The 24,544-nt window shown below is 38.9% G+C and overlaps 7 protein-coding genes across 15 annotated transcripts; 3 read left to right on the forward strand and 4 right to left on the reverse strand.

The window, feature by feature from the left end:
- The first annotated feature begins 59 nt into the window (after positions 1–59).
- On the forward strand, positions 60–1,896 carry LOC127254171 (zinc finger protein CONSTANS-LIKE 9-like). Of its 3 annotated transcripts, none has more exons than XM_051279117.1 (5): positions 60–174; positions 252–890; positions 1,019–1,192; positions 1,254–1,519; positions 1,591–1,896. In XM_051279117.1, the coding sequence occupies exons 2-5, from the start codon at positions 393–395 to the stop codon at positions 1,718–1,720; spliced, it is 1,068 nt and encodes a 355-aa protein (XP_051135074.1). In that variant the 5' UTR covers positions 60–174; positions 252–392; the 3' UTR covers positions 1,721–1,896. The 3 variants fall into 3 exon arrangements, with proteins under 3 accessions (XP_051135074.1, XP_051135072.1, XP_051135075.1); XM_051279118.1 differs by having other exon boundaries at positions 84–174; positions 315–890; XM_051279115.1 differs by having other exon boundaries at positions 83–890.
- LOC127254170 (WD repeat-containing protein 26 homolog) lies at positions 1,666–6,352 on the reverse strand. 3 transcript variants are annotated; one of them, XM_051279113.1, is made up of 5 exons: positions 3,973–6,352; positions 3,681–3,782; positions 2,582–3,208; positions 1,989–2,221; positions 1,666–1,806 (listed from the first exon to the last, which is right to left on the reverse strand). In XM_051279113.1, the coding sequence occupies exons 1-4, from the start codon at positions 4,759–4,761 to the stop codon at positions 2,003–2,005; spliced, it is 1,737 nt and encodes a 578-aa protein (XP_051135070.1). In that variant the 5' UTR covers positions 4,762–6,352; the 3' UTR covers positions 1,666–1,806; positions 1,989–2,002. The 3 variants fall into 3 exon arrangements, with proteins under 3 accessions (XP_051135070.1, XP_051135071.1, XP_051135069.1); XM_051279114.1 differs by lacking the exon at positions 1,666–1,806 and having other exon boundaries at positions 1,853–2,221; positions 3,973–4,849; positions 5,839–6,351; XM_051279112.1 differs by lacking the exon at positions 1,666–1,806 and having other exon boundaries at positions 1,853–2,221; positions 3,973–4,849; positions 5,833–6,351.
- A 1,527-nt stretch (positions 6,353–7,879) lies between these two features.
- LOC127254953 (fasciclin-like arabinogalactan protein 2) lies at positions 7,880–9,326 on the forward strand. Its single transcript, XM_051280320.1, has one exon. The coding sequence runs from the start codon at positions 8,000–8,002 to the stop codon at positions 9,173–9,175; it is 1,176 nt and encodes a 391-aa protein (XP_051136277.1). The 5' UTR covers positions 7,880–7,999; the 3' UTR covers positions 9,176–9,326.
- A 463-nt stretch (positions 9,327–9,789) lies between these two features.
- Positions 9,790–11,365, reverse strand: LOC127254955 (oxygen-evolving enhancer protein 2, chloroplastic-like). Its single transcript, XM_051280324.1, has 4 exons — positions 11,010–11,365; positions 10,641–10,873; positions 10,477–10,527; positions 9,790–10,325 (listed from the first exon to the last, which is right to left on the reverse strand). The coding sequence occupies exons 1-4, from the start codon at positions 11,245–11,247 to the stop codon at positions 10,065–10,067; spliced, it is 783 nt and encodes a 260-aa protein (XP_051136281.1). The 5' UTR covers positions 11,248–11,365; the 3' UTR covers positions 9,790–10,064.
- A 486-nt stretch (positions 11,366–11,851) lies between these two features.
- LOC127254954 (reticulon-like protein B8) lies at positions 11,852–14,352 on the forward strand. 3 transcript variants are annotated; one of them, XM_051280322.1, is made up of 6 exons: positions 11,852–12,191; positions 12,959–13,145; positions 13,237–13,417; positions 13,516–13,663; positions 13,876–13,945; positions 14,037–14,352. In XM_051280322.1, exons 2-6 carry the CDS (start codon positions 12,965–12,967, stop codon positions 14,204–14,206), a joined length of 750 nt encoding a protein of 249 aa, XP_051136279.1. In that variant the 5' UTR covers positions 11,852–12,191; positions 12,959–12,964; the 3' UTR covers positions 14,207–14,352. The 3 variants fall into 3 exon arrangements, with proteins under 3 accessions (XP_051136279.1, XP_051136280.1, XP_051136278.1); XM_051280323.1 differs by lacking the exon at positions 11,852–12,191 and adding an exon at positions 12,460–12,601; XM_051280321.1 differs by lacking the exon at positions 11,852–12,191 and adding an exon at positions 12,682–12,817.
- Positions 14,353–14,496: 144 nt separating this feature from the next.
- On the reverse strand, positions 14,497–19,017 carry LOC127254952 (DEAD-box ATP-dependent RNA helicase 53, mitochondrial-like). Its single transcript, XM_051280319.1, has 8 exons — positions 18,512–19,017; positions 18,045–18,172; positions 17,433–17,844; positions 17,255–17,353; positions 16,923–17,147; positions 16,244–16,405; positions 15,528–16,000; positions 14,497–14,931 (listed from the first exon to the last, which is right to left on the reverse strand). The coding sequence occupies exons 1-7, from the start codon at positions 18,896–18,898 to the stop codon at positions 15,539–15,541; spliced, it is 1,875 nt and encodes a 624-aa protein (XP_051136276.1). The 5' UTR covers positions 18,899–19,017; the 3' UTR covers positions 14,497–14,931; positions 15,528–15,538.
- A 270-nt stretch (positions 19,018–19,287) lies between these two features.
- LOC127253966 (polyamine oxidase 2-like) lies at positions 19,288–22,772 on the reverse strand. 3 transcript variants are annotated; one of them, XM_051278786.1, is made up of 11 exons: positions 22,486–22,771; positions 22,322–22,395; positions 21,777–21,892; positions 21,602–21,690; positions 21,312–21,425; positions 21,023–21,110; positions 20,840–20,925; positions 20,653–20,755; positions 20,472–20,569; positions 19,950–20,379; positions 19,289–19,881 (listed from the first exon to the last, which is right to left on the reverse strand). In XM_051278786.1, exons 2-11 carry the CDS (start codon positions 22,359–22,361, stop codon positions 19,564–19,566), a joined length of 1,482 nt encoding a protein of 493 aa, XP_051134743.1. In that variant the 5' UTR covers positions 22,362–22,395; positions 22,486–22,771; the 3' UTR covers positions 19,289–19,563. The 3 variants fall into 3 exon arrangements, with proteins under 3 accessions (XP_051134744.1, XP_051134743.1, XP_051134742.1); XM_051278787.1 differs by having other exon boundaries at positions 19,288–19,881; positions 20,653–20,710; positions 22,322–22,772; XM_051278785.1 differs by having other exon boundaries at positions 22,322–22,771.
- Between the last annotated feature and the right edge of the window lie 1,772 nt (positions 22,773–24,544).

The raw sequence follows: 24,544 nt of genomic DNA on the forward strand, positions 1-24,544 counted from the left end.
GGGGTGAGTAGTGGGCCCATCCTAACTTTTAGAATTGGACCTCAGAAGTCAGAAGTAATAAATTATTCATCATCATCTTCATCGTCTTCTCCATCACTTGTGCTCTGTCCTGGTTCCTCTGTTTACACTACACTGTTTCACTCAGCACAGCCAATACCGAGATCAACCAAAAAGGTACCATCTCTTCTCTTCTGCCCTTTCAGCTTAATTAATTCCTCCATCGCTATTCAATTCACGCTTTTGATTCTTAGCTATCAGCAGCAGCAGCAGCCTTCTGTTGGAATTGCTATAAGTTATAGAATTGGAATTGTTAGCTTAGCAGGTGATGCGCGCAGGGATATAACTGCTTTGTTGTTGAGGAGAGCTTGATAATTAGCAGTCTGGTAGCTACTATGGGTGGAATGTGTGATTTCTGCGGAGAGCAAAGATCCATTGTGTACTGTCGATCAGATGCGGCCAGTTTATGCCTCTCCTGCGACCGTAATGTCCACTCCGCAAATGCTCTCTCAAGACGTCACCCTAGGACTCTGCTCTGCGAAAGATGCACCAGCTCTCAGCCTGCCTTTGTCAGATGCGTCGAGGAAAGGATCTCTCTCTGCCAGAATTGCGATTGGGCGGGGCACTCTGCTGCTCCTGCAAATGCTCATAAGAGGCAAATCGTCAGTTGTTACACTGGATGTCCATCGTCTTCAGAATTGGCTGGTATCTGGTCATTTCTCTTGGACTCCGACCAGGGCATGCCAAACTCTGAAGAAGAAGGATCCGTTCCGGCGGAAGCACCGTCGGCTAGTGGCGCGCACACGCCTCTGTTGGAACCATCATCAATCGCTTCAATTAACCCTGACTTTCAGAATCTGGACCTCAGAGCTGGAGAAGCAGCAATTCCCAGGGTTCGTTCGCGCGCTCTATCCATCTATGTTTTGACATTCATTTTCTTCTTTCGGAAGCTACAGGAAGCCATGGCGCTAGGGCTTGACGGATGAACAAGCGTAAATTAACCTATTATGTTAACGTGCAGTATCCGAAATGCAGTATTTATGACGATGACTTCAACATGGATGAAATTGACTTCCGCATTGAAGACTACGAAGAACTTTTTGGTGGAGAACAGAATTTGGATGACAGCAGAATCAGTGAGATGAAGGACATGTCAGAATCTGACTGTCATGGAGCTTGCCCTTGTCCCGCTGAGGTAAGGTGTCCTTAACTGCTTGAAAGTCTCATCTCCATTTCTAATCTCTCGGCATTGTTAGATATCATCACCATCGATTGGAGTAGCACGAACGAAAATGCAATCAGTAGCAGCATGTAGCAGCAACACAGCAGATTCCATGGTTAGCAGCAAGACAGAACCTAATGCATCTTTCACATGGCAAGCACAATCCAGCCTCTCATTCCCCAATCATACAGCCGGAGAGATTAGTGCCGCCACTGCAGATCATCAGGAGGGCACAGAGCCACCGTGGAGCCGCAAGAGCGACGCAGTCAGGCGATACCAAGAGAAAAAGAAGACGCGCAAGTATGCCTTTTCTTTTCGATTACAGTAAGCCAAACTCAAATTCATAACAACAATGATGCCATTTTTAACAGATTCGAGAAGAAGGTGCGATACGAGTCGCGCAAAGTGAGGGCAGATTCAAGGAAGCGAGTGAAGGGCCGGTTCATCAAAGCTGGCGACGCTTACGATTACGATCCCCTAAAGGAAACCCGAAGCTGCTGAAAATATGTATACTTATTGCTACAACTATGGATCTCAACATTGCAGTATTGTAATCTTGGTGCTGTGTGTGTATCCCAATCCGTTTCCTGCATCAGACACCACATTTCACTAATCTAACTGAAATTCAAGAACATGGAATGGTAGTGTAGCCAATGCAGGTTTGCATTCTTTCTTTTCATGAATGGTTTTTTTTTTTTTTTTTTTCTCTATTTTTAGCTGGAAAGTACTAAGAATTTACACAACACAATTGAGAAACAGACAGACAGACCACTGCTTGGAAGCTCAAGTTTTTCCATTGGAGCAGTGCACACCATTACCATGCCTCCCTCCATTGTATTCCATGCTTACCCTATTCAAGCCCCATATACGTATCGTACGGTCGTCACTCGCTGAAGCCAGCATGTGTGGGTTAGCCGGGTTCCAGCTCACACAGTTCACTGCCCCGGTATGGCCGGCTAGTCGCATAATGAGCTCTCCGGACAGTCTGTGCCATATGTAAACCTACAAAAAAACATCAAAATCTTGCAATTATACTTGCAAAACACGGCGCGGTAACCCTGAAACATTGACATTATAGTTTCACAAGGGAAGGGGAAGAGGCGAACATTGAGCATAGGCCAAAAAAACAAGAGTCCGGTTATGCTCAAATGCTTCATTGCATAAAATCATATGATCCCATCAAGCTTTCAGAATGAGTAGAGCATCATATCTTCTTCATAGAATAACAGTGAAAAGACATTTTAATCACTATCTAATAGAATAATAAAAGGGTTTTGGATGTAATGTTTTGAGAAAAATATTTCACTATATAACACACTATATTGTGCATGAAATTTGTGATAATGAAGACAAGAATGTCACCTGTGAGTCCTCACTTCCACTGGCAATAAATCCTTGGTCTAGGCCCCCAAAACAAGAGTGCAAAACATACCGACAACGTTTATGACCTTTGTATTTTCCAACCAACTTTGCACTACTTATATCCCAAAGATGTAGTTCCTCGTTGAATAAGCTAAGAAGCAAAAACCTTTTGTCTTCAGACATTGCAAACGAAATTATTGGTTGATCCTCTTCAATGAATTTCTCAGACTTTGTTTCCCATTCAAAAATCAGTATTGTCGTCTCCTTACATACTGTTATGAGCTCTTTCCCATCTTTAGTGATTCCCAAGTCCGCAATCCTAGTACATTTTTGCCCTTTCCAGCTTTCTATCTCTTTCCCTTCCAGATCCCACATGCATATGCTTTTATCGGTAACACCAGAAAATATACTTTTACCATCAGCACCCCATGCACAAGACACCAAACCAAGACCAGGTTTTTCATACTCATGGATGCATTCACCGGATGAAGCATCCCATCTCCTGACTGCCTCTTCTACTCCACAGGTAAGAAGTTGACAATCATCGGGACTCCATGAAATAAAATTGACAGGCTTTTGGTGCCCAGCTAATCTAAACTTCATAGAAACCTGGCCGTCAACTTTAACCTAAACACAAAAGCAAAACATCAGGACATCCAAAAGTGGACACGGTGTGGAGCATAAAGAAAAGAATACTACAAGATGATCATTTTCACCAATGAGTTTCCTACACCTAGCCAATCAAATTTCTACCAAAAACAATTGATCTTTACTCTATTCCTTTATCCATAAGCAATAAGCTCTGGAGTTAAATTAAGCTAGATATCAAAAAACATAAGCTCTCACCCTGTCAAGCAATTATGCGAAAAAATCAAGATACATATAAAGAATCAAAAGGCTCTCATAGATGATTTGAAGACCTAATATTGCATGCCATGGTATAATAAATGGTAATTTTATAATTTGTATCTGGTGTTTGACAGATGCATATTCAAATATCATTGATAAACTGACACATGAGAATAATAAATTATAACAAGATTAAATAAAGGTAATTGCTTATGTAAAATCATACATTATGTAGAAGAAACAAAATTACCTCCCATACAATAACAAGACAATCACCAGCTGATGAGGCTAAAAATTTTCCATTGTGAGAAAATTGCAAGAACCAGACTTCGTCGCTGTGTCCATGTAATATCTGGAGAGTTGAAAGTATCATAAGCACTCAGTAGTGCAACTGTATTGACAACAAACAATGGAATATTATATATATATATAGTGGCTTTTATATTTTTATATTCAACTCTGTTTCTCTAATGTTTTAAATATTGCACTTTTGATGACATAAAAGAAGGGAAACGATAAAATAACCTAAACCCTAACACAACCTGCAATGTCTGGCATGGAATCCTCTCTGTTCCACACTGGTGATCAGCAAGCAAAGACATTTCCCCAGCAGAGGAGTTGTGAAACCGACAAGCATCCTTTTGCAAGTCAAGAGCTTGTTCAACAAGATGTACCAATCTGTTTTCCGGTATTATCACTGTTGGAGGAAACAACTTTTGCAACTCCTCCAGCAATATTTTACGAGACTTGACCATTGACTTTTGAGAAGTTCCATCAAGCAAGTTATATGATGGAGACACAATTAAATAAGACAGCTCCCGAACTCTCTCATCATTTATACAAAGTGGTGCAATCTCAGACCTCAAAGTCTTTAAAGCATCCATGAGGTTTTCTCCATTTAAAAGCTCAAAAAACTTCTGCTCCAATATAACAAAAGATGCCAACTTAACTATTGATTTATCCATGAGGTCAATACCATGCAGAGTAGCAACACTTTCATTCCATTTACCGTCAAGAATTTGTTGCATGAACAAATCTACTAGAGTAGAGTGCAATTGTATTCCAGATTCTTCCTCTAAACGGGCCCCAGTTTTTGAATATCCAAGGGAATATAATGCCTCTGCGATAATTCGAACAAGTTCAACTTTCTTAATGACACCTTTAGTGCCAACAACCTCATCTTCCTTTTGCGGTGCTGGCATCCGAGCCATTGGATCACTCAATGAGCCACTATCTTTCCCTCTAACAGATACAGCGTGGGAAAGATCACTTGAGCCTTTAGAGGATACTTTCAGACGTTTTGAGGGTGGTTCATCATCTACACCTCCCATGAAAAGCACACTTCAGCCCATATATGGATACCACAGAAGTATATCAAACCAGCCAAGAACTTTTCTGTTACAAATATCAGATACAATTCTGCAAAGAGCATTGACGTAATACAAACAGATTAGTGAGCAAAATACAAGCTTAACTTAATTCTCACTGGTAAAAGTAATGAAGAATCATATCTCTTTACCAAACAGTGCAATATGAACGCTGGTAAGGGATTGTAAAAGATGAAACAAATAAAGAGTCAAAACCACAAACTTGTATCTAGCAAAGTAGAAGCACGATGATAGAATAAATTGCTTAATATTGAAAGCATAACCCACCTATGAAATATGCCTCTGAAAAGATAATTAGATGTGAATACCTTATCGTATTTCTATAGACAGTATTATACGATCAAGTGAAGATATGGTAAGGGACAAGCCTTTTATAGCGTGCATATATACAAATTTGAGTTCACAGTTTGGAGTATTTTTACCAGCAATCTGCTAAGCATCCAATCATGCACCCACACGAGTTGAATCCAAAAACCTCAAGAATGTTAAGATGTTCAGCATCAAAGAGCTAGAGTATGATCCTTAGCAGTATAAGCATTGTTGCAAGAGTAATTTACTTGTGAAATTAAACTAGCTCTCGAAGAAGACGCGCAAACATAGAAAAGAAGAATGGAATAGATCCAAAACAATATGCACACAACAATAAGAGCCTAAAACCAGTTAACTTTGACAAGTATTTTACGAACACAACGGCTTAGCTTTTTTCATCATATGCAACATCCAACAAACACATATTTAGCAATTAGCAACAGCCATTTATAAACACTGACGCAGTGACATTAGAAGAGCCATTCTTTTTAATTTAGTTTGTTCCAAATTGCAGCAGTGAATGCTCATTCAATCCAGACAGATCTGGATCACTGCAGCAGAACAGTACCAAGTCACACGTTATCAGGGAACCGTCTGGAGAAATGTCATGTGATTTGAGTAGGCAAAAATGTGCAGTGTTGTGATCAAAGATTAAGGCCAGAAACAAACATCAAGAATTAAACCGCAGGCAGATTACGAACTGACCCACACCACACAAAAGAGAAGTCCAACTGCCCGGACAAAACAATCTCCAACGTCTCCAATCACAAATCGAAAGCTTGCCAAAGAGATAAACAGCAAAACAGGATAGCCGAATGCCGATGGAATGAAAGCAATCGGAGCGTATTAGGGTTTTGATATCAGGATTGGGGAGGAATCATCGGGGCTCCAGCTGATTGAATCCATTATCGATTTCCAATTGAGGTCAATACGGAGGGCGATTGTTGAGGCAATCCAAGAATCGAATGAAACAACTATTCAGAGACGCGTAGACAATCAAAAGGGGCATCAATAAATGAAAAAAAGGGTTGCGAGATGGAAGGGAGGGGAAAGCGGCGAGCGAGAAAAGGTTGTGTATGGAGCAAGGAGGGTTGGGTGGATTGAAGAACGCCGGGGAAATAAAGAAGATGGAGACAACTACTACAGTACGGCAGCGATTGAGAGAAGGCAGAATGAATGCAGCAGCAGCAGTAGGGAACCGACTCTACTGAGAGTTGGAAATATTTACAAGGCGTGTGTGTACATATTACTTTGTACTTTTTTCATTGTAGTATACACTTTCCTTACTTCTGCCATTTTCTATTGGGCTGGGCTCGTTTGGCCCATTGGGCCGTGGAGTGGTAAGGAAAACTGGATAACCCAATATACGTGTGTTCACAATTATTATTAGTAATATAATTTTGATCATTGTGTTTTTTAACTTTTTTAAAAATATATATATTTTTTCTGAATTATATTTATAAAAGAAAAATAAAAAATGATCTGCTCATTTTATTTACATTTGATTAGAAATTAAAAAATAATGGTATGTGGTACTTTTGTGTGCAGGAACTTTTTTGTATTTTATTTTTAATTTTAATGTAATTTTATTGATGTAAATAAATATAAATTTAAGTATATTTAAATATATAATATAATTTAAGTTATTAAAAATATTGTATAAATTTTGTTGTATTTAGACATACTATAAATAAATAAATATAATGTAACCTTTTGAGTAGAGGATTGGAGTGTATTATATGTATATGATAATGAAGCAATTCTTCTTTCTTCTTCACTTTTATGGATTTGGTGTGTCGGTTTGATTCCCATTAATTAAATAATCAATAGTAATACTAATGGTTAGTGCGCAATTGTCAGTCAATAATTGACGTAATTGTAATTGTCATTGTCATTGTCATTGTCTGTGAGTGATGCCAAATAATGAATGAAATCAAATAAATATGGTGTGTGTTTGGGTTTGATTAATTTGGCATATCATGAATTAATTATTTTAATAATTGATCATTCGATCCATCAACAACAAACTGTATTTATATATTTAGTATAAGTAAGAATAGTTTCAGATTGTAAGGTAAATGAATGAATCATTCATTCATTGCAGCTGCTTTGCTTTGCTGGTATGGTATGGTATGTTGTCGTGCTTGGGAATTAATTAACTAATCGAAATACATGAAAGATATATATGAGATAAAGCTGATATGCTGATTTGCCTAATTCGTACATCATAAAAAATAATCACCCCAATTAACACAATATATAAATAACACAATTGTGATGTCAACACTACATTAAATTCAATAACCACCTCCTAATATATAAATATATAATATGCCGGACCGGATCGTATGTCTCAGACAAAATTCTGTCTCGTTGTTCCATACACACATTGTATATATATTATATATTATTTTATATATACACATTATGTATGTATACACACTATATATGTGAGGATAGGGGATAAAGTTTATTTTTGAGACAAATGATCCCATGGGATAAGATCTATAGTGTTAGTATGAATACTCAGTTCAATCAATTTTATTTTTTTTCTTAGTAAAAATAATTTTTGTTTAAATATAAAAAAAATATCTATATTTGTTATTTTTTTCATATTGAATAAATACAAATAATTGCTTGTATTCCCTTTGTTCTCATGCATGATGCTTCTTGTCCTCTTCTTTACCCATTCATAATTATATATATAATTGACAGCGATTCATATCAATATATATATATACATATATATTATAACATCTATGTATCTATCCAAATTCCAATATAAGCCAGTGGATGTGAATTAGTGCAGATCATCATCATCATACAAAACAGGCGACACTGATCCCGCCGGCCGGCGAGGTCCAAAACCACTATGATAACAATGCTCATCGGAATACTGGCCGTCGTTGTCGCCATCATCGCCGGCGCCGGCGAGGGCCACAACATCACGCACCTCCTTGCCGGCCACCCCTCCCTCTCCACCTTCAACCACTACCTCTCCACCACCCACCTCGCCGACGAAATCAACCGCCGCCGCACCATCACCGTCTGCGCTCTCGACAACGCCGCCATGGACGACCTCCTCAGCCACCACTTCTCCCTCCCCACCCTCAAAAACATCCTCTCCCTCCACGTCTTCGCCGACTACTTCGGCTCCAGAAAGCTCCACCAGATCCCCAAAGGCTCCGCCACCACCTCCTCCCTCTACCAGGCTACCGGCGAGGCCGCCGGAACCTCCGGCTACGTCAACATCGTCGACGCCAAGGGCGGCAAAATCTCCTTCTCCGCCGTCGACAGCAATCCCGATCAGCCTCCGGCGACCTTCGTCAAATCCGTCGTCGAAATGCCTTACAACATCTCCGTCATCCAAATCAGCCACGCCCTCTCCTCGCCGGAGGCCGAGGCCCCCACCGCCGCCCCCACCGACATCCACGTCGTTAATCTAATGGCGGCACAAGGCTGCAAAGGCCTCTCCGACCTCATCGTCTCCATGGGCGCCGAGGAAACCTTCCGCCAGAGCCTGGAAGGCGGCCTCACCATTTTCTGCCCCTCCGACGAAACTCTGAAATCGTTTATGCCCAAATTCAAAACCCTAGGCGCCCATGAAAAGACGATGCTGCTGCTGTACCACGCCACGCCGGAGTACAATTCGCTGGGATCGCTCAGATCCAGCGACGGATTGATGAACACGGTGGCGACGGCGGGAAGTCCGAACAAGTACTATTTGACGGTCAAGAACGACGGCGACAATGTGAAGATCGACACGCAGGTCGTCACGGCGACGATTAAAGGAACTCTGATCGACGAGGATCCCTTCGCGGTTTACAAAATCGACAAGGTTTTGCAGCCGAGCGAGCTGTTCAAGTCGGCCAAGGCGAAGGCTGCCGCCAGCGGCGGCGCGGATGCTCCCGGTCCCGCCGGAGACGATGACGTGCCGGCAGATGAAGATTCGAGCAACGACGGCGGGATTAGAGTTAATAGAATGGCCGGCGGCGTGGCGCTGAGCTGCAGTTTGGTTTTGTTATTGATTTTTTTCGAGTTGTTTTAATTTAATTTAATTAAGATGTCAAAAAAGCTAAGGTGGAAAATTGGATTCTATTTTATTTAATTTGTTTTGTTTGCGTTAGAAAAACTAGAGATTTTTACCTACTATATATATGCATATGTATGTATGTAAAGAGGATTTGCATTTGGTTTCTTGATTTTGAAATTTATTATTATTATTATTATTATTATTATTATGTATATGGAATGAATAATGTGTGTATAATTGGTTGTTGATTTCATTGATTCAGATTAGATGGATTGTTTTTGGAAAATATTTTTTATTTTTTTTCTTTGTTTGTGAGTGGTACGTAAGTTTGTGCGTGGGGGCAGACAGCTAGACTTGCACATGCACATTTAATAAATTAATATAAATAAATAGAGGATCGCTATAAGTCGCTAATGGGAGTGGATCTCCAACGGTGGTTTGATCCCAAAGCATAAAGGCCTGGTCCAAATCCAACTCACGACCCTAAACAGCTTGTTTCATCATGATTGTGTCTTAATTTATTCAATTAAATAAATAAATAAATACAAATATTCAATTAAATTGGTAAACAATCTAACAAAAAATTACCAAGGAATAAGATAGCAAGTATTATAAGAACTAATGAAGGGTAATCTCAGAAACTGCAATGTAGCATTAAGCAAAAGCAATTCCATTTTTGTGTTCTTCCTCTTCTAGATAGGAATAGGGATAGGGATAGGTTGAGGATAAACAGATTCAGCCATTCTTCTTCTTCTTCTTAATGTAGGGAGGCGGGCAACTCTAAAATGGAGGTAACCAAAAGGGTGGTGAAAGATTAATGAGTCTAGTGAGTGATGGATCTTAATATGCTGTATTACATACATACATACATACATGAAAATGTAGTCACATATTGAATTTTGATTCAAGCAACACTGAAGGATGTGGCTGCACTCTCGACGAACTTTCTGGCGCCCTTGCCCCATCTCTTGTCGCCGGCTTGTGCCTTGCAGAGGTACAGCTTCCCGTCCTTCACGGCTGCGGTGATCAGCTGATGCTTCCCCCCTTCATCTCCGTCTGCAGTTCTTGTCAACACCGACAAGAAGTAGTACTGAGTTCCATTGATCACCTGCGACGATGTCTCCAGTATGTTTGCAGTGGCCACAGCCCCCGACTCAAATCCACCCTGAACCAAGTCAACCAACCAACACAATCCTTGAAATAATTCATCATCAACATCATAAATCCTATCCTATCATTCCATCCAAGGTGTGTCTAATTCTGTAAATGAAAATGGCTGATTGAATATGTTATTGTTGTTGTTGTTTAATTGTTACCTCAGCATCAGTTTGGCCAAAGTAGACCTGTCTTCCCAGTAGAAAATCGAGCTGCAAAACAAACAAGCAAAGAGACAACCGCCATTATACATATATGTGCCATGATCATTAGTTTAGTTAGTTGGTTATTATTTGAATGAAAAGTGATGAATGCAGGGGAAGACCTTGGAGAGGAATTCCTCAGGGGGGCCGTAGTCGGAGATGGATTTCTTGTCGGAAGGGGTGATGAGGACGGAGACGTTGGTGGTGGAGTCGAAATTGTCCTCGTACCTGAGGACCTGCCCGGGGAATTCCACCTCGTTGCTAGGGTTCCACTTGGAGGGTAGGGACAGCTTGAATCCATCCCCCACGTATGGCTTGAAATCCGTGTTCGTTTTCGGCTTTCCGAATATGTTGGCTGCAGCAATTATTCATCGATGATAATTCGATACGATATATGATATGCTATTGTTAATTATCAATTAGCTAGGGTAGCTATGTATCTGGAAGAACAATGATGATAGTGATTTGAGAATTGAGGAGACTGTAAGTACCTGATTCGCCATAGGCGGCATCTGCAGGAGAGACTCTGGAGGCAAGAGCAGCAGCGCCGGCGAGAAATGTGAGGGCCAGTGATCTCCGGGAAACTAGGGCGGGGACGGTTTCTCGAGCAGCTTCTGCCCCTGCCCGGCAGAGGAGAGGCTTGGAAGAAGCATTTGAATTGGCATAGCGAGGGGTTTTTACTGTTGCAACAGCGAAGCACGAAGGGGAGGAGGAGGAAGCCATTGCCATTCTCGACGACGACGACGATGATGGGGGAATTCGATCCTTTGGTTGTCTGCCTGATTATTGAAAACAAAATACTGAATTTGATTTGGAATTTGAAATTTGGAAAGAAGGAAGGATGATGTTGATGATGAGTATGTGGCTGTGGTGTGGGTGTAGATGTGGATTTTGAAACTGGATAAGGTTGTGAAGGATGCCATTGGTGGTGCACCAGTGAAGTGGGACCTTCGCTGCAATTCAAGATTTCAATCCCATTCCCATGGCGATGCCGTGCTTTTGAGGCTGAACTGAAGGAAGAAGGAAGGGAGCCCAGTGGCCCATGGGCATATTATAATAGGCCCAATAAGTAAATTTTAATTAAACAGTAAATTAAAATAATTATTTAATATAATACCAATGATCTTGATACAAATAACTACTACTAGTAGTGCTATTAGCACCCAAAGAATGAAAGAAGCATTAAATAAATACTAGTCTTAATATTATCTATTTATTTATTACTATATTAATGAGCATTTTAATAATAATATTATGAATCTACATGTAGAGAAACAGGGAGTGAAGGACACGTAGGCATAGCCGGTACAAAAATTCAAAAAGGGTTGTGGGTTGGTGTGGGGGAAGATAATGCTGCACGAGCATCATCAGCACCAGCACGACACGAGCCACCCAAACACTGAATGAGAGAGAGAGAGAGAGACAGAGAAACTGCAGTGCAGTAAACACCAGCGTTACTCATCTCATGGCGATGCAATACGATGCGATGAGTGAATGAATGAATGAATGAATGATTCCATCCCTCACGCAAATCAACGCCATCCGATCCCTTTCAAATCAAAAACCCCACCCCATCCCCACGCCTTTTCGTCGTCCTTTTTCCGTTTCTAATTCTGATTCCGATTCCAGTGCTCTCTCCTCTCCTCTCCTCTCCTCATCCGATTTGTTCTAAGGTGAACGCCCTTCTTCCACTCTTCTCCTCCCTTTTTGTTCAGTTTCTTCACTCTCCTGTTTTTTAGATTAATACTAATTGATTTGCTTCTTTCTCCTTCAGTGTATGTACGTATATGAGTCGCCACACACAGTACAATGCATTTGTCACTGCACTCACTATCATTGTCAATTTGTCATTACACTATGATTCTTGTTACTTGTTAGGTAATCATTTGTTTGGGTTCGTTTCAACTACCAGTTCTATATATATTCCATCCATTCGTATTCTGGGCCAAGTTTTGTGAACACACCAAGTGTGCAAGTGCAACCTCAGATTTATTTGCTCTTCATGATTTTGCAATGAACTTTCTGTTTTGGTTTCTTGCTTTTCTTTCACTTTCGTCTCCATTTCTGTTTCCCCTTTTTTGAGGTAAGCCCATCACTTTCTGTCGGCTGCATTCTTCCTGTGATCCAAGAACAACAACCCTATTAAGCTTTTACTGCTTCTCATCAATCAACCAAGAGCCTTCTTCTCTTGTTTAACTATCACTTCATTCTCTGATCAGAGTCCAATGCGTATCAAGTATATATGATAATAACCAAAGATTCTTCAGTCTTCTATCAAGAATCAACTTGTTCTTGCAAAGTTAAAATTCTTCTTTCTATCAACAACGGACATATTCTTGCTTACTTTCCATCCCTCTTTTGTTTTATTGTGAATCTGCACCTTGCAAATGTATGTATCTATGTATCTATCTCTCGACTAATTTTTGGGCTGTCATTGCAGGAAAAAATGCCTGAGGGAATAACGCCAGAGTCTCTTATGAACAACATCATGGAGACCCTTTCGGAAGGGGTATCAAAGCACAAGAACGTCTCATTTTTCGAAGAGAAGTCGAACACGGTGACCTCCAAGTTCAACAGATTGTTTGGCCGTGAAAAACCTCTTCACCATCTTCTTGGGGGTGGCAAATGTAAGAATTTTCAATGAGTATACCAGTTTTAGTGTCGATACAGTCCATCTTCGGTTTTTAGGTAAACTTCTTTTCACTTGATCATCTGTAGCTGCTGATGTGCTGTTATGGAGGAACAAGAAGATCTCAGCTAGTGTCCTAACGGGTGCTACTATTATTTGGGTGCTCTTTGAATGGCTTAATTACCACTTTCTTACTCTCATATGCTTTACGCTGATAGCCGCAATGCTGGTCCAATTCCTATGGAAAAATGCATCGGGCATGTTGAATAGGTATTCTTACAACAATGCTCAAATGTGTATGCTCTTTACTGGTTGTTTCTTGTTGCATCTTTGATGTATTTCTTGTAACTTATCACCAATGATGGCAGTCGTCGATCCTCATCAAGAGTCCCTCGACTTGTCCTGCCTGAAGAAGTGTTTGTTAACATTGGCAAGTTGGTCGGATCAGAGGTGAATCGAGGATTAGGCTTCTTGCAGGATGTTGCCTGTAAAGGAAGTATCAAGCAATTCATAGTGGTAATATCTCTTAAAGCTCATTTCCTCTTCTCCTCAGCATTGCTTAAATCTCCTGCTGTCTTTTGGGTATTTCTTAATTCAAGTGATTGGCCTGCTGTTTGTTGTTCTTCCAGTTTCACTACATTCGTTAGAGTTGTTTTCCAATTGTTGTTTCCTGTTTAGTTGCTACTGCAAATCCACCATTAATGGACTTTCTGAAATGTGAAGTGCAGGTTGCTGGTAGTTTGTTTGCTGCTGCTATTGTAGGAAGCTGGTGCAACTTCTTGACTGTCACATACATAGGTAAAGACCAGTACAGAAGATCATCTTCTTGTGAATTGTCATATCAAGGTTGTTGTGAATAAACGCATCCCATTCTATTGATTTCCATCAGGTTTCGTTGCTGCGCACACATTGCCGGTCCTGTACGAGAGATACGATGATCAAGTAGATGACTTCGCATACAGGGTCCTCGACCAGCTTCAAGGCCATTACCGAAAGCTCGATGCAGGTGTTCTAAGCCGAATCCCAAAAGCCAAATTCCGGGGCAAGAAGTTTGAGTAGAAACAAAACATGACATTATTGAATATTGATTTATCTCTGTCAATCTCATCTGATAATATAGTCTCTTGATGAATACACATTCACATAACAGTCACAGAAGCTTTGGGTGGGTGCTCTAGCTTGAAAAGGCTTCTTTATTCTCACAATTGCCTGCCTACATTACTTGTTGGTATATTTCGCAAAATAAAAAAAGCATATGCACAATAGTGAGAGGTTATGCAGCAGAGAATCATTCATATATAAAAAGCTAAATTGACAAGATCATACTTGTTTGTTGGCAAAATAGCATCGTTATTGCATGGAAAAGCAGGCATTACACTAATAGTTTGGTGGGTACAATAAAGACAGAATCCTAATTCCTAATGCTACTGCCCAGCTAATTTGTACACAGAAATGGATCGCAAAACACATGCAGTGAAAATTTAGGCTATTCAATGTTCCATTTCAAGTTTGAAATCAGTAGGTATGAATGCAAAATGATATAATAGCCAAAAAGAGAGATACATTACATTATATTACATGTATAGGAAGTCTAAGCGATGCTCGGAGCATTTTATGTGAATACCTAATTCCTTCCGGTGGATACTCTAAACACTTTCACCAGGCTGTCTCGACTCCTTTAATAAACCCGGAAGAAGAGTACACATAAGCTATTGTGGCAAAAAGGTTTTGTCCCCACAGAACCACATCACCCGTCTTCAGGTCTGGTTTAGATAAACATTACCCTACACCAAAGAAAATACAATTTATAAGACAAACACAAAGGATACAGATAATAATTTTCATGCATCAATTTCCGATAGACTGATGCAACTAAAATGCATAAATTAACCCTGAAAACAAAAGCTATTCAACCCTGTGTTTTTTCTTATAGAGCAGATCTTAAAAACAGTTTCAAGGATATTTGATGCCTGTTTCAATGAATGATCACAATTACATTTTAATCAAATGAGAAGGTAAGCCAAGTGTTGCAGGCAAGTCAATAAACAACAGAAAGATGATATGCTGCTCAACATCTCTGATCCAGTTAACATGATCAATATGCTGGTATGTAACATAAAACATTAGGGTAGTCTACGTTATTGAAATAAAAGATGCTGCTTTCAACTGGAAAACTTTTCGTCTATAAACCAAGAAATTTAAATTTCTTAAAATAAAAATTAAGCAAGATATCTTGCTTGCCAAAGACAACCTCACGACAGAAACACACAAAAAGCACATGCAAGCCAAAGTTGCACCAACAAAAAGTCATGTAACACTGGCATGCAAGTTTACCAATTCCATAAAGCTCACAGATGCTTAAACAGAATAACATATTTACCATCAGTGGGTTCAGAAAAGTCTCCTTCCAGAACTCCTGCTTCCATCACTGCTGCCATCATTAATGTCACCAAAGCGATTTGAACGAGAACTCTGCCCAGATTGTGAATTGCCAAATCCACTGGAACGATCCGAGCCAAAATTCCCAAAACCACTAGAGCGACTGGGACCTCCAGCATTTCCAAAGCCACTTCTCCGTTCTGAACCATCCCGGTCTCCAAAACCACCTGATCGACCAGAACCAAAACCACCAAAATTGCCAGTGCGACTAGAACGTTGCCCACCAAATTCACCCCATGAATTCCCATATCCACCCGAACGACCACCCCTTGAATTACCAAAACCGCCTGACCGTCCAAACCCAGAATCACCAAAGCGACCACCTCCCATGTCTCCACCATAACCAAGACGACCACCTCGCTCCATGCCACCATACATGCCTAAGGCTCCATCCTCAGCAGCTATCTTCGGTAGCTAATTGCAGGCCATTTGTTTATACAAACCAAAAATGTTCAATATGATTACTTAAAACAAGTAATATAAAAGTACTTTCTATGGGATATTAGATAGTTGATACTGAAATCATGGTTATAATAGTTAAGATGTTTTTTGATAGTCCCAATACCTTATAATATTAATGAGATCATATAGGGACAAAATATTTGAGTATGAACATGATTGTGAATACTATAGCAACAAAAAGAATAAACAACTTACCTCTATAAATTGGCATCCTACTTCACGCTCAATAGCCTTGATATCCCTGTATTGATGGGAAGAATAAATAAGGATTGCACTACCTTTCTTCCCAGCCCGACCGGTTCGTCCAGATCTATGAACAAATAACTCAGAAGAGTTTGGAAGCTCATAATGTACCACCTGAGAAAGTAAACAAAATTTGTTCAGTCATAGTAACATAAAGTGGACAATTTTAGTTTCTTGGGCCTGGCTAGAGGAAGCTTATGGCTTAAACGATCAAGGATCCCCAAGGGCATATCTAAGATACCTCAATCTTAATGGTCAAAACATGAGTAAGCTTTTGGTGACAACTTCCAGAAACATGCCTCTATTTGATACTAAAATTAGATTATATAAATTCAATGAAATTCCAAATTATAAAGGATTGTCATTCTTGCCCATCAGTTGATAAACATTTGCAAGATAGAGATAAAATGCCTAAACATTATTCCATGGGCAAGTAAAACAAGACCATGAGATGATATTCACCGACTCAGAAATATTATACAGCAATGTTGACAATGATGTGGTGGGAAGAAAGTATGGCTCATTATGGGCACTTCACAAAATATTTCATCTGACATTAATCAATTGTCTAGGTAATGAATGCATTAAGAAGCCAAGCAAATATAAGAACATATGTGAAGAGAAGAATCACCAGATCAACATTTGGCACGTCAAGTCCACGGGCAGCTACATCAGTGGCCACTAGGATATTGAACTGTCCATCTCGAAAAGCAGAAAGTGTTCTCTCTCTTTGGTTTTGTGAGATATCACCATGCAAGGCTTCACAATTAAAGTTCCTTTGCATTGCATGCGCCAAGCGATCGGCATCACGCTTTGTTTGGGTAAATACAATGCATTTACCTCCTTTTGCATGCTCCTGATAACAAATTAATAAAGGCTCTTGTTCAAAAGATACACTCTTATATGACCAACTTAAAAATACAATATAAAAAATGTTATAAAACAGAAGCCATGGGTTCATACAGTTATGAGAGGTCCAATTATTCCGGGTTTCTCTCTTATGTCTGAAGCAATTGAATACAAAGAAATCCCATCAGGTAATTTCTGGTCATTTTCTCCCACCTGCAAACCACATTTGGCATCAAAATATATCTTCAAGTAAGAAAAAAGTAAAGGGAGTATATATGTACATGCAACTCACAAGATCAATAGTTATTGGGTTTTTTAAGAATCTTTGAGTAAGTTTCAATATCCATTTTGGCATGGTAGCTGAAAACATCATTGTCTGATGCTTCTGTGTTATATATCCCAAAATGGTCTCAACATCATCAGCAAATCCCACATTGAGCATCTGATCAGCTTCATCAAGGACAACAAATTGCACTTCTGACAAGTTCAAAGCACCACGCTTAATCAAATCAATGACACGGCCAGGAGTCCCAACAACAACATCAACACCGCGGTCAAGAGTACTCATTTGGCGTGATATCGGGACACCACCATAAACACACAGTGTATCAAGTTTTGGAGCAGACTCGTAAAACTCTTTGTCAACCTGTTTAGCAAGTTCTCTAGTTGGAGCCAAAATAAGTGCGAGAGGATTCCTGCCCTGTCTGAAAGATAGAAACAAGCAGAAATTTTCAGCCCAACACATTCCATAATTTTTTAAGTGCGTACATAAGTAGGAATTTCTAAAAAATAAGAACAAAAAAAGAAAATGAAGATAGTCAACCCTTGCCATAATTTTTTAAGTGCTACATAAGTAGGAACTTCTAAAAAATAAGAACAAAAAAAGAAAATGAAGATAGCCAACCCATGCTTCTCGTTGAACTTGATGATCTTATCCATGATTGGAATTCCAAAAGCTAAAGTCTTTCCTGTTCCTGTTCTTGCCCGGCCGATCATGTCATGACCTTGCATAGCTGGTTCCAAAACTGCTTTCTGCAGTGGGAAAAAGATATATTATTGGTTCAACAAATAAAATTATTAATGAACAGACGGCTCTTCTTTTCACTAAGAGGTTACACTACGCACAGTATTCATGTATTCGAGTTTCCCATGAGAGTATTTAACAATTTTATAACTTGAAGACACACTATATCCGCTCTAAGTCCTATTGCTACAAGTCATCGGACACTGACTCCAAAACAGCAAGCAAAGGAACAACAAATAGAATAACGGCAAGGAGGACAAATTGAGAGACTACACAATTATCCTTTTCCAAAAGCATAAGAAGAACAACAAATTCAATCATTTCTTCTGTTAAGTGAAGTCAAACACCTGAATTGGAAAAAGCTTCTCGATGCCCTTGCGTGCCAAGGCGGATACAATCTCCTGAGCGATCCCAAGTTTCGCGATCTCAAGACCGTCATCAGCCTGTCCCGCGGAGACAGCCCTTTTCTCTTCGGCATCAAAATAATCAGCGGCAGGAAATCCTGAGCGCAAAATTGTGGCCGCATGCAAATCCCTGGTGAATCCAATCCAGGGACTTGGCTTGGGAACAGCAGAACAAGTATCATGAGTGTGAAGACGGGGTGAAGCAGAGGCAACAGAATGGAAATGTGACGGATTCTGGGAGAAGAAATGGGCGAAAGCAGCAAGAGCCAGACGCCTCCGGGAAGACGAAAAAGTGGATCGCGAGATCAAAAGGGAGCCACCAAACCCCATCACCTTCAACGAAGAACAGAACAATAAACCCTAGGGAGTGAGTGGTCGAGTTCTCAACGACGACAGTGCTTTTATTAGGGTTTATGGAATAACGAAAAAATATACTCCACTATTAGTACTCGTAGTTGCTACTTCACTAATATCGGACTCAATTGGATTATGAGGCGGTTCTTTCTTGCGCCAAATATTATATTATTTTATTCTTTTATTATTATATTCTGAATACCATTACTTCACTAATATCGGACTCAATTGGATTATGAGGCGGTTCTTTCTTGCGCCAAATATTATATTATTTTATTCTTTTATTATTATATTCTGAATATCATGAAATATAGAATCAGCAAAATTTTGGTAAATTATATCACACAATCTGCTTTTTACATTTTCCTAAAATACAATGAAATGTCACATAATTTATCTAATTTTTATCGTCAGTAACTTATAAATTGGCACATGTTTGGTTTACCTACATTTTGCACTTGAGTTTCCAAGTGCAATTTTGTTAGGATGACAATAGTATGTAGGAATAGTTACAGTGTAGCCTATAGAGATACAATTATCAGGTAGCCGGTTACTAGGTTCGGTCGGGTTTACCAAAGCCACAGCTTAAGAATTATGGCTGCGAGTTCCAATATTATAAATATATATATATATGATGAGTTCTACATTCGGGAGATAAGCAACGGCACCGGGATTGCCGGCGGAGCCATCACCATCGCCGGCTGGACCTGGAACAGCTCCGACTGCCCATACCTCTCCAGCACCCGCATCCTGCACGCCTCTGCCGCCGCCACCCCTGTCGAGTACGCCCCATGCACCGACCCTGGATGCTCGTCACTCGTAGCCTCCCCTGCGAAAAACAGGTTGTCGACCGGGATTCTCAGCCTCTCATACACGTCGTGGGGCTTCCCCACTGCATCATAGCTGTACGAGCCCAGCGAGTTGCTGTCCGTCCCCCAGTGCGAAACCAAAGGTTGTATCTGCAACAAACGGCGATACACCGAATCAACAATTTTGCCAAATAGAATGGTTACGATTGCGACAATACCGGTGCAGAGGCATTCGGAAGGATTCTTTGAAGCTGCGTGAATGCGAATTTGGCAGCTTCGTCGTCTGACATTTTCTCAATGTCGCGGGCCAGTTTCCCTGCCGGCATGTAAACGAGGAACGCGTGCCCCGTGGCCTTGTGCAGGTTGAGAAAATAGCTGCATTCGTAAGAAGTTTGCGCTACCACTCCCAAAAACTCCACATTTGGCCAAAACACCTCTTCAAAGTGCAAAACAATCTTGTTCTCGATCCCCACTCCAAGGTCATCAATGGCAGCTTCCTTCCACTCAGGCAGTCTCGGCTCAAACGCAATGCTTTTTGATTTAAGAACACCGAGGGGAACAGCAATGACTGCAGCGTCAGCCAGAAAAACGTTCCCGTCTTCTACACTCACTTTCACACCATTATAATGTCTTACGATTTTCATGACTCTGGATGAAAACATTCAAAAAAAGGGGGAATAACATACCGAATGCATTACTAAGGTCAAACCCGAGGATGTCACATATTATTGGTTGTTTACCTGTGGCCCAATCGGATGTCGAGACCTTTAGCAAGGGTGTTGATAACAGGAAGATATCCACGCACCATTAGCCCATGCCCACCAGGGAGCAACTTCTCCTATAAGAAATTATGCAAAGATACCGAACATAATCCAAAATGGCTGAAAAACAACTCGAGAAATTCCTGAAGTGAAGAATAACCTGATCCCAGCATTGAAGTGAAATGGTCTCGGCATCTGCAGCAAACCATCCTTCCATCCTGCATAGGTACCACTGCAACACTTTATGACTCAACCCCTCCAACCTGCAACGGTAAATAAGATCTTTCCTAGAGAGATGCTAATCACAGAAATAACTACATGTTTATATAGTGTTGCATCCGCAGAACCTTAAATCTGGTCTCCTCTCAAAAACAATCGAGATGGCGCGCTGCACAGACATATCCTCGCTGGATTCCTTTCTTACAAGATCCGTCTACAGAGGATGTAAATAAGTAATTACTCTAAATGTGCCCTGATCTTCTGAAGATAAATGGGAGAAGAGGATTGATGGAAATAAAATATACACATGCCTCCTTTAAGATGCTCTCAAATGTTTCACCAACCCTCGAGACTAAATCTTGGGGAACTTGATTTCCATCCATATCAAAAAGGGCATAACTGACAATAGCAGATATCAGCTTCAACTTGAGTGATGTATAATTTGGTGGGACAAAGCTCAGTAGTAAGTCTAAACATAAGAAAGTTCAGGAAATGTTCTTACTTTGTCAAAAACACGAGAAAATACAACAGAGAAAGTGGAAGAGTGAAAATTCAAATCAAATAGAACAAAGCCATACGTAAATGCATATCAATTATCACCTTTCTAGATCATGGTCATACAAAACTGAGTTGTCTCCACTGGTGCGATACATTGGTAGCCCCAGTTTTCCAATAACAGGTGCTAGAGGATTATCCTTGCAAACACCATGTAACCTGGAAGATCAATATGCAGACGGTAACCATCCAGAGGACCAGAAAGATATAAATACGAAATTGTATATGTAGTATTTAAATCATGAGATAAATATGTGTGTGTGTGTTCATGATATTCTGCCCAAGTTGGGAACCAGAAAACATTTATCAACATTGCTCAAGAAGTTAGCAATTACCACGAAGCGCCCAAGTCAACAGGGAAACCAAATGAATAATCAGTATGAACTCTTCCACCGATTCGATTGCGCGATTCCAACAATATAACCTGCAAGTTTTACTTTCTTTAATATGCAGAACAATTCATAAGTGCTTGTCATGCCATGCTAGTATATGCATTTATAATGTATACACCTGAAATGAAGCATTGTGAAGAGCTCGTGCAGCTGCAATGCCTGCAAAACCAGCACCTATGACAATGACAGATGGCGAAACACTGGGTCTCTTTTCCAAGGTCGAATAGCAAAGGGCTGCAGAAGACAAAAGGTATGTATCATTCAAAACAGGTGTACAAGTAATGGAAAGAAGATAGTTTAATGTCACTCCAAGTCCAGGTTTTCGGTTGATCTATATCCAAATCAACCAATGCCTATAATTTGTTCCTTATATATACATCTTCATCGACCAGTGTCACTAATCCTAAAAAAATATCATGTAATTTTTTGATTGAATAAAGGTAGTCTCGAAATCATTCCATCCTAATGACAACTGCATTCGTATTCACACACACAGACAAGAAGGAATCATAATTACGATGGATTATGCTTATACAGTATCAGCATGAAAAAAACAAAGAGATGAATTCTAGCAAGATTATCGCATTAATAAATCCTACACAACAAAAAAATACACCTCGAATCCAGTTAAACGTAGAGAAGGAAAAAAAAACTAGCAAAAACCTCTTTCAACTTGGCGATTACTCTTACGGTTCGATTCCATGTCCAGCGAAGAACGCAGCCTAGAAATAAAATAACTGCCGAAATCCGTGGATTCCAGCAACGATCGGACCGAAATCAATCTAAAAAACAAGCCTGATATCGGAGCAACAACAGAATCGGCTTACCAACCGACAAATGCGTCGGAATTGGGAAATTGAGAGCTAAACCCGTCCGTCGGGGAATTGAGAATGAAAGCCTTTCAGGGAAAGACAAGTGGAAATGCGGTAAGGGAGAGGAGACGTCCGACACCTCACGCACTCACTCGCTCATCATCATCAATCACATTCGGTCATCCATTGATGGCTCGAGTCAGTGAGACAGAGGATTCATTCGACGTCGTAATCCCGTCCCATGATTCTCTTTAACTCCAACCCTTTCCCCTTTTGCCCGTTATTCATTAAATTTGCAGTTGCAGTATTTTAATGCTCTACCGGATCCAATATCAAATGGATTTAATATATTTTATTGTATATTTGATTTTAATAATTGATGTTATGTTGGATTCTAGGTCAGTGTTTGGCTACTCATCTCCTACTGATTCTTTATTATATAAATAAGAATAATAATGTACAGATGATATGGTGTGTTATGAGATTTATAAATGGATAAGTCATCACTAAAATCATAGATTTAAACTCTCAAATAACAACATAGAAAATAAAAATATATATATAAGATAGACAAAAGTTTAGATTAATTCCGGCAATACTGATTTTTCAGAGTATTAATTCGTCCTCGAGATTTAGAGGGTCTCTGGAAAACAGGGAACAGGCTTTTTGACGAGCGAGCTTTAGCTTATTGAACATTTATTTAATCAGTCAAAAACCTAATTGATAGAGCTTTTTTAAATCAAAAGTTAATTTTTGAAAAACTCATTTATTCTGAAAGAACTTTTTTATTTTAATTTTGATTATTTCTTATTTTTTCTTAAAACTTAATTATTTATTTTATACATATAAATATATTTTTATAGCAATATTTATTAATTATTATTAATATATTTAATTTATTAAATTATATTTTTATTTTTATAAATTTAAAATAATTACTATTATTAATTATTACATATAAATTATTTTATTTGTAAAATATATAAATTTTTAAAATTAAATCAAATAAAAAAAAGACAAATGTTATTAATTTATTTATATATATTAAAATAATAATTAACATAATAAAAATATATATACTAATGATTTCTTATTTTATATTTTATATAATTTTAATAAAAAATTATTATTATTTAGTAAAAATAATTTTCTCAAATCTAAATAATAAAAATAAAATAAATATTTTATAATATTTTTATAATTTTCAATAATTAATAATAAAAATTCTCATAAATTTCAAAGTAAAATGAACAAAATTAAATATTTTAAAAAATAATATATCAATGTCCTTAATAGTCATTTTATATATAAATTGCTAATGTCAAATAGTTGTTTTACCAAATATTTTAATACAAAACACTAATTGAATCTGCTAGTCAAACCAGCTAATTGAATCAGCTAGCAGCTAATTGAATCAGTAACATCTAAAAGCTATCAGCTAATTGTTAAACATACCCTTACTATGCGTACACTTCCTTTCAAGTAACGGTATCAAATTCTCACGTAATTATGCTAATATAATATACTCTCTTTGTCTTTGTCTTTGTTTTTTTATTTTGGTTCGTTTTTATTTATTTATTTTTAATAATTCTACTTTCTACTAACATTAAAAATAAAATTATAATTTTCAATATATTACATAAATATCATTACTTTTATATTACACAATACTAATAAAATTATTTTAGTCTTTTATACTTTATTCATACCACACCTTAATACATTACTAATATTTTTAAAATTTAGTACAAAAAACAAATACATACATAAATAAGAGAGATGGAGGGAGTATCTAATAAGGGACAAGGGCATATGATATATATACAAAAAGTAAAGATAACATGTTAAGACCATATGAGTTTGTACTTTTTATTATCATTTTTTTTCAAAAATATTAATACATTATACACATATATTATTTTTATATTTTCTACACAATTTTTTATAATAATAATAATAATATAGAGAAGGGTGAAGAGTGAAGACCCTAGAGAAGTCTTCTCCAACCGCACCACGCCCGGCACAACGCATTCAGCGACACATTTCCCGCCACGTGTACTCTCCGCCACGCGGC

This window comes from Andrographis paniculata, unplaced genomic scaffold, assembly GCF_009805555.1.
Source record: "Andrographis paniculata isolate CXL003 unplaced genomic scaffold, ASM980555v1 Contig52END, whole genome shotgun sequence".
In the NCBI taxonomy this organism is placed as follows: domain Eukaryota; kingdom Viridiplantae; phylum Streptophyta; class Magnoliopsida; order Lamiales; family Acanthaceae; genus Andrographis; species Andrographis paniculata.